The 9,131-nt window shown below is 39.3% G+C and overlaps 1 protein-coding gene across 3 annotated transcripts; it reads left to right on the top strand.

Moving 5' to 3' along the window:
* Window positions 1-429: 429 nt before the first annotated feature.
* si:dkey-1h24.6 (T-cell-specific surface glycoprotein CD28) lies at window positions 430-6,183 on the top strand. 3 transcript variants are annotated; one of them, XM_049027623.1, is made up of 4 exons: window positions 430-706; window positions 1,372-1,591; window positions 5,007-5,140; window positions 5,409-6,183. In XM_049027623.1, the coding sequence occupies exons 1-4, from the start codon at window positions 527-529 to the stop codon at window positions 5,517-5,519; spliced, it is 645 nt and encodes a 214-aa protein (XP_048883580.1). In that variant the 5' UTR covers window positions 430-526; the 3' UTR covers window positions 5,520-6,183. The 3 variants fall into 3 exon arrangements, with proteins under 3 accessions (XP_048883580.1, XP_048883571.1, XP_048883565.1); XM_049027614.1 differs by having other exon boundaries at window positions 442-605; window positions 1,265-1,591; window positions 5,010-5,140; XM_049027608.1 differs by having other exon boundaries at window positions 452-605; window positions 1,265-1,591.
* The last annotated feature ends 2,948 nt before the right edge of the window (window positions 6,184-9,131 follow it).

The raw sequence follows: 9,131 nt of genomic DNA, 5'->3' as shown, positions 1-9,131 counted from the left end.
GAAATGAAACAGAAAAAAACAACATCTAACGACATAAGATCTGACTCACAATAGAGAGATTTTCTGTGCGGTATGAGGCACGATCCACTCAAAGGTCATGCAAAACGTCCCATTTAAATGGAAAATATCATTTGAATCTGAAATACAACAGGTTATTAGCCTTAGTAAAGTAAGTCTACTCCAGATTTTTACATGTCGTTGCTTTAATTCTTCAAAATGCATTAATTTATGTGGTAATCAAAATTTCTCACATTTAATCAGTGTTTGGAGGGAATATTCTACGTGCAGAAATAGGCAGGGAGGGAGCAAAAACTAACTGTGGGTCACCGAGGACCTGGATGTGAAACAGCCTTGAATCTGCCTCTGTTTTCTGTGCTTCGCATAAACCGTGAAATGCCTGACTTGCCTAACCCGTGGGAGGTTGTTGTCACACTAAGCTACCACTGACGAGGCTTCCTACCAGCAGCCTGGGCTTTAAGAGGAACTCGCCGAGATAAAGTTTCACTTCAGCAGTGGAAGAACCAAGATGCATCTCGGCCAGCTTAGAGCAGCTCATCTGATTCTCTTTCTCTGGACCCTCAAGAACCTTTCCTTCGGTTGCAATGGTGAGCCACGCCTCGAGCTTATCTTTTCGGAAATAAAATATGAAGAAAAAAACTATTATTCCGGTGGTATCCTGACACTCAAATTGCATTTGTCATCCACGGTATGTATCCAGAAAGATAATATGATCAAATAATGATAAACATATATTATTTATGAAGATACTTAGGTACAGTTTAAACTCTACTTATGTTCAATGTTTGTCGAAGCCTAAATTTCTCTTTTAGAACAACAGATTAAAACTGCCGGTAGTCTATAATTATAGTTGTTAAATATTATTTCACTTTGAGTCACATGAGTTTTAAAATGTAGTGTAAGTTACAATGTACAAGTAGTCACATATTTTATGGCGCCCTGCTAGCAAACTGGTTATATGCAAAAGCTACAAAATACTTGTACATGTCATCAATGGAAAAAACAAGGTTATCACATGCTTTGAATCTTTGCCATCCTACTGAAACTGAAAATATTTGATGTTCAGCATCGATGAAAAAAATGGTTGATCGGGACGCTCCAGCGTTTGACGTTTCACATTTTCCTTTCCGGATGTTTTCAGTTCATGCTTTTAAGAACTTTGATTAACAACAGTGAAAACTATATAAGCACAACAATGAACTTAACGGCATTCTGAGTGCTACCAATGGTTGTCTTCTCTCCTCAGACATATACCCACTGACGGTGCATGTGAAAGCCCACGAGTCCCTAACTGTGCTCTGCCCTAATGCCACTAAAGATGAGATGACCTTTAAACTCTACTTTAATAAGCAGCAGATCGGCAACAGAACCTTCAACGGGAGCCAGACCAAGAATGAGAATGTGACAGGGATGGGCATAGACCTCAGAGTGAACCAGCAGAATCGTGGGGCCCACTTTGAGATTTCAAGCGTGCAGCCCAACAGCACAGGCATCTACTCATGCGAGGCAGAGGTTCTGTTTCCTCCTCCATACCAGAAGCTGACCGCCAGATTGATTGCTGTCTTTGTTGAAGGTACTAATTTTCTACTGTTTTCTACAGCAGCTCATTGATTAAGAACATAAGAAATTTATAAACGAGAGGTCACTCGGCCCATCAGGCTCATTTGGGGAGAATTCAAATAATAGCTTAAAATTGTTAAAATCTTATCTAGCTCTGATTTAAAGGAACCCAGGGTTTTAGCTTGCGCTACACTAGCAGGAAGACTATTCCATACTCTAACTACATGCTGTGTAAAGAAGTGCTTTCTCAAAACCTGTTTATAATGATTCCCTGCTAATTTCCACCTATGGCCATGAATTCTAGTATTTAAAATAATATTGAAGCCATTTGGCTGAACAGTATCCAGACCTATTACAATCTTATATATATACATGGATCATGTACCCCCTTAGTCTCCTGTGCTACAGATTCAGCTCAGCTAACCTCTATAAGACATTCCTCTAAGACCAGGAATCATTCTCATAGCCCTATGTTGAACCCTTTTGAAGCTAGAGATGTAACCCAACATCCTATTGGCCTTTTTAAATTTTTCCCCACACTGGGGAGAGTGGGACATGGAAGCATCAACATACACACTGAGGTCTTTCTCATATTCAGCTACCTTTATTTCAGTGGAACCCATAAAATATCTGTACTTTATATTTCTGCTCCCTGGATGGATTACCTTACATTTATTTATGTTAATTTAGATTATGTTAAATTAGAGGCTGTAGCCTCTGTGCTGCTAGATCAGTATCTGCTACACCACCCACCTTGGTGTCGTCTGCAAATTCAACCAGTTTATTGTATATATTTTGGTGCAGCATGGTGGTGCAGTGGTTAGCACTGTTGCCTCACACCACTGGGACCTGGGTTTGAGTCTCCGCCTGGGTTTCATGTGTGTGGAGTTTGCATATTCCCCCCATGTCGTCGTGGGGTTTCCTCCGGGTACTCCGGTTTCCCCCCACAGTCCAAAGACATGCTGAGGCTAATTGTCCCTCAGAATGTTATTTGAATCCAGGTAATCTACCACTTTCACTTGGATTATAGCTTCTATTACTTTTCCATTTATGCAAGTTCCATTTATGATTGGCCTAGAGTCTGCTGGAATACCTATATCCCCTTTTTTGAATATGGGCATCATATTACCATTCTTCCAGTCAGAAGGTACCACACCAGCAGATAACGATTTCTGGAATAGTAAAGTTAGGGGTCGGCAAATAATATCCCTCATCTCTTTTAAACCTACAGGTAATATGCCATCAGGGCCCTGTGATTTATTTATTTCCTGTTTCTAGGCTTGGCAGCCCATCAGCAGAACATACACTGTTCAAAGACAAAAGTCGCTATGTTACTCTTGTCCTCTACAGTGAATAGCCGTGCAAAACAATTATTAAACTCATTAACTATATCAATTTCAAGGGTCAATTATAAGACCCTTACTATCCTGCAGATTAGTTATTTTAGCTTTGAGATGTTTTCAAGTGAATATATTGAAGAAACTTTAAATGTCACCCTTAGCTTCCAATGCAATCTTCCTTTCAACATTCTTCTTAGCGAGTCTAATACTATTTATTAACTCAACCTGCAGACTTAGATACTCCTGCTTTATTCTGACATCATTAGTTATTTGTGGAACAGTGCCCTTTTCCTCCTGACTTTATTCTTAATGTCACTAGTACAGTAATACACCTTGGTTGTAGTGTCCTGCATTCAGTTTTGCTGTAAACAGGTATGAAGTCCTCTTGCACTTGCAACAATTGCCTTTAAAAAATACCTCTGGCTCTTTATCAGTGTTGTTATTTAACTCCATCCAATTTATGCTTTCAGTTTCATACAATTAAAGTTAGCCTATCTCACTTTGCTCTTCAGACACTAAAATTAAACTTGAAATTAACCCTGTTATGATTACTACTGTCAAATGGTTCTGAAACCTCAAACTTTCCAGTTCAATTCTGGTTATTAGAGAAAACAAGATGAATGGCTTCTCCTCTGGCAGGGGTTTTAAGAAACTGAGTAAAAAAGCAATCCTGTACCAATTACACCATCTCAAGTTCATTTGAAATAGAACCAAGAACTATGTCCCAGGTAAATGAAAATCACCCATAACCACCACATCATTTTTATTACTCATAATCCTGATACCATCATATAGCGTTCTGCTTTCCTCTGCAGCTACATTAGATGCTCTATAACAAACACCGACAATTAGGTAATTTGAGTTTTTAGCATCTAGTTTTACCCATACAGCTTCTGTACTTTCATTTTTATCAGTGAGCTCCTTTGCCTGCAGCTTTTATTTTGCATATACAGCAACAGCACCTCCCTTCTTGCCTATCCGGACCCTACGGAACCACGTGTAACCATCCATATTATACTCTTCTCCATCATGTTTCTGCCATTCCTGTAACAGTGTAAGAGTCATGTTTACATGAACTCAGTACCATTCCTCAGCCAGCCAGCTTCCATAACTGCTGATCCTCTACAGCAGGGCTGGCCAATCATTTTCTATGGAAGGCCAAACCCAACTTTCAGCATGTCAATAGGAGCCGTTTTTAATGATCATTTTCGTGTCCCTCAAAAGCTACCATGGAAGGGGTTCTTTTTTGGTCCAATATGGTCATTTGTCTGTTTTTTTTTGTGAAAGTCACATTTCTTATTTTTGCTGTATATGTGAACAAGTTGGATTTAAGGTGACAACGTGAATATGAGTCAAAACTGTCTCTTATATTTCTAGTGCATAAATTTAAATGTACTGCTAAATCCAGGAGCAAGGTTAAAGCATAATAAACTGGCATAACCTTCATGACGGCCCGTGTTCTCAAAACTTAAGTACCACACCCACTTTGATAGTCCATCAACCCTACGCCTGCACCTCCTAGGAGAAGGTGTGGTAGGAGCAGTCAGAAACCTTTGCTGTCAATGTCTAATGACTTGTTTGACCTTCAAAAATGTACCCATACCCCCCCCCCCCCACAGCTCTTTTTCTCCCACAATCATTATACTGTTTATTTAATCTGAAGAGACTGAGAATAGCAGCACTTTATCTTGTTAGATGTTAACCAGCACACTTATGGTTACAATTCTTTTAAGATCTTTTCCCACTGCATTATCAGGTTTTAAAGGTTCAAATGTGGAAAATAAATATTTAAATTGCTATAGTGATTAAATTTGAGAAGGTATCCATATAGTACATACAGTACGGTGCTGGAGTGGCACAGGGGGTAGTGGATTGTAGACCTGCGGGGCTGGGGGTTCTAAACCCATCAGCACCTGGTGTGTGTGCAGGTTCTCTTACACTATACCGCTGACTAGGATCAGGATTAGGATCAGGATTAGGATCAGGATTAGGATCAGGACTGACACGGAGAAAAATAACAAAACAGAACCTTTCAAAGGCCGTCCTAATAATGCCAGGCACTGTTTCATGGACCTGCTTTCTTCACAGAAGAGCGCTGCCAGCCGCAAGGAATAAAACAGTGTCCCTCCGAGAGCTCACCCACCTTCTTATGGTGGCCTATAGGCTATGGGATCCTGGGCTTCTACTGCCTGGCCATGACCTGCATTACTGCTGTTCTCTGGGTGAGCTTACCACCAAGAGCGTGGTCCACGGGTATTAAAATAATACATCCTCATAGGATTTATGTCATGGAAAATGATTTTAAATTCATATTTTGAGATCTTAGTAGAAGATATTTTCTTTACATATAATCATACGCCTTGTAGTGGTACATTAAAATAAGTCTTCCTTGCACTGCTAATTGTACAAATAGGTTATAGGTATTATACTGATACTGTGCAAGAAATAAACATGAATCTTTCTTTCCTTTCCTCTTTCTTTGTTTCTTAGTACAAACTCAAGATTAAACAATGCCTTCAGAATGATTACATGAACATGAAGCCAGGAGGTTTCCGGAAGCGTCCGCGAGTGCAGCATCCAGCCATAATGGGCAGATACTGAGCCCATCAGTGCCTGCAACCTAATTACGACTTCCTGCAACAGACTTCCTAAGCACATTCACTTCACAATGGAAAACTCCCCAGTCCATCTGATATAAAAAAAAAAAAAACACCAGAAATTTCTTTGAAGTGAATTCTTTGGGTCAGACATAAGGTTAAATTATACAAAATTTAAAACAAGAATCTATGACAAAGACTAAATAGGAATAAGATGGAAATGTTGATTGACTAACTTAAGTCAGTCAGAATATTTCCCAGACAAATAGCATTTAATATAAATCAAATTGAATAAAAACAACTGAATGGAGTGTTCGTTCTTAAGCCTGAGACCATAATCCTCTCCCTTAGCAGAGCACTGCCCCCTGGAGGATTGAGTCAGTTAACATCCTCTGAAAATTTCTTAAGAAATTCATTAACACTTTTTGAATGAATTATGTTAATATGCATTATTTTATTAATACTAATACTAGTTTTATTTCTTTGTTCATATTGCCCGTTAATGTGTGTATGTGTATGTGTGTTTTCATATTGCAAATGTTCAAAAAAAATGTTGTGTCTGAATAGATTATCAAAGTCAAATCATTTGTAATAAAATAAATGTTGAATTGTTGTGATTGAATGTAATTGAATTTATAAGAGGAATATAAAATTGAATATCCACTCTATGGTTGACTATATGCAAAGGTTTGTTTTTTATAAATAATACAATGGCTTAAAATTTTCAGAAAATTCCTGGAATTGTACTCAAAAGTCACAATATATAAGTTTTCTCCACTATTTGTTAAAATAGTCAGTGATATCCTAAAGAACTAATTGGATGTTAATATATTCTATGTAACCTAGATTTGCCTAGATGTACAAATGCCCTTTGGTGGATTAATAATTCTTTACCTGGCTATCTACTGATGCTGAGGCCAAGAAGCAAAGCATAGTGGTACCAGTTCACACACTATGGATAATTCAGAGATACCAGTTTATCTAACTATATACTTTGGATTTGGGGAGGAAAGCAGAAGAGCCACAGTAAACCCACCTAAACACAGGAGCAACATGCACTCACACAGAAACACAAGGCTGGGAATCAAACCTACAATCCTGGAAGTGAGACCACAGCATTGCCCACCCAGGCATTATGCTGCCACTGCTTCTGATGCATGCATCTGTATAATTATTAACTCTACTAAGTAGTGTTGTGAAATTTGCAGATGGTAGGGCAAGGTCAGTAAGCTCATTTTGGCCCCAGCATTTGGCCCTAGTGAAGACCTACCTCCATATCTACTGTCTGTCTGTCCTGGTTTATTTTTCAACAGCGCAGGAAAAGTATTGAAACCATTGAAACTAGGTGCTGACCATAGACCATGAGGAAAACAAACAAGTGGGTTCAAGCCTACTTTCACTAAAAGCTCAAATGACCTGATCTTATTTTGGGCATACTATGAGATGACCCACTGCACTGGAAAAGACCATAATTCTTGGGAAAATGGTTTGACTCATTCATTCAAACAATGAACTTGCCAGAGCCCCGAAACTCCAGACACATGACAGGACACTGTAGTCACAGGGAGGTTACACGCAATTCTGCCCACCCTAATCATTTCACTGTCACAGGTTTTACAAATTATGGATATTTGTCCATATAAAATTTTTACCACAGTTGATTCCAAAATTCAAACAAAAATATTGTCATTTATTTGCAGAAATTTACAACTGGTCAAAATACAAAAAAATTGTATTGTTATACATCAAATAATGCAAACTAAATTAATTCTAAATATACAGTGCCTTGAAAAAGTATTCATACCCCTTGAACTTTTTCACATTGTGTCACCTTAAACCACAAACGTAAATGTTTTTTTATTGAGATTTTATGTGCTAGACCAACACAAAGAAGCACATAAGTGGAATGAAAAAGATAGGTTTTTCAAAAATGTAAGCAAAGAAAAATCTGAAAAGTGTGGCCTACATTTGTATTCAGCCCCCTGTGTCAATACTTTGTAGTGCCACCTTTCACTGTAATTACAGCTGCGAGTCTTTTGGGGTATGTCTCTACAAGCTTTGCACATCTAGAGACTGAAATTTTTTGCCCATTCGTCATTGAAAAATAGCTCAAGCTCAGCCAGACTGGATGGAGAGCGTCTGTGAGCAACAATTTTCAAGTCTTGCCACAGTTGCTCAATGGGATTTAAGTCTGGACTTTGACTGGGCCATTCTAACACATGAATAAACTTTGACCTAAACCATTCCATTGTGGCTCTTGCTGTATGTTTAGGGTCGTTGTCTTGTTGGAAGGTGAATCTCCTTCCCAGTCTTTTGCAGCCTCCAACAGGTTTTTGTCCAGGAATGCCCTGTGTTTAGCTCCATCCATCTCCCCATCAACTCGCTGGGGAGCTGGCTGCTTCTCTGACTAGTGCTCTCCTTGCTCGGTCTGTCAGTTTAAGTGGACGGCCATGTCTTGTTAGGTTTGCAGTTGTAGCATACTTATTTCATTTATGGAAGATGGATTGAACAGTGGTCCTTGAGATGTTCAAAGCTTGAGATATTTTTTTTTATAACCTAATCCTGCTTTAAGCAATGGAAGCTGGGGAGCACTACTCGATTTTCTGATTATGCATTTCTATTCATCTTTATTAGTAACTGCACTGTATCCATTCACCACCAGTGCATGTAAGCAAGCAAACGCGAGATGAAAGTGCAAATATTCTAAAATTAATCAAAATTTGCCCGTAGACGATCCAAAATGCTGAACCAATACGTCGTTATAGCAGAGATCGTCTCTTTTAGTAGATATGAACAAGATATAGCACACATAGCGAAAGGGCTCAAAATGCAAAATGACTGCTATGTGCATCTCTGCCTGTGGAAATCAAAGGTCTGTGATTAAAAACAGACTTGGTAGTACACCCCATAGGGAGAGTCACATTTAAACTTGAATATTGTTCAACATTAGACTAAATCCAGTAGCCACCCCTTATTCCAAGGCCCCCAGCGGATGCCTGAAACCACAGAGAGCACCGCAACTTATATACAGTATATTACGTTTTTTCCTACACATACATACCTACGATGAAGTTGATTTTGTAAATTAGGGACAATAAGAGACAACTATGATGTTCTATTAACAGCAGTAGAACATTTATAACAATACACCGTCATAAAAGTTAAGTGAATGTGGTCCCTCTCTAAAAAACACGACTGCTTGAAGGCAAGCGCTACCATTCCGCGACAACAAATCGGATAACCGAGGTGGGTACTCAGCAGCGTGGATACGATAGATGAAGGGGTGATTTACGTCCGGTGTTCTGACGAGTTCAACTACCGTAGTGCTAATCGATAGCCCCAAACCTTACCCTAACCCCGCAAAATCCCTACAACCCTAACCGCAAAACGGTGGAACTGCACATGCGCAGAAAGGCTCGAAAGCACGGCGCGATAGGTAGCGTTGCTCGATAAAACCCCCGGCTGGGACGGTTTGGGATTTCATCAGGTTACTCAGCCTGGCGCACAGTTTAAAACTGATTAATTATTTTTTCCCCATTTAATATTTTCGGACAGAAAGTAACTGAAACCACGGGAAACGAAACCACCGATAAGGAGGGACCACTGTGTAATACTT

The sequence above is a fragment of the Brienomyrus brachyistius genome, chromosome 1 (genome assembly GCF_023856365.1).
Source record: "Brienomyrus brachyistius isolate T26 chromosome 1, BBRACH_0.4, whole genome shotgun sequence".
In the NCBI taxonomy this organism is placed as follows: domain Eukaryota; kingdom Metazoa; phylum Chordata; class Actinopteri; order Osteoglossiformes; family Mormyridae; genus Brienomyrus; species Brienomyrus brachyistius.
Note: the sequence above shows the minus strand (reverse complement) of the source record. Positions and strands in the feature narration are given on the sequence as shown.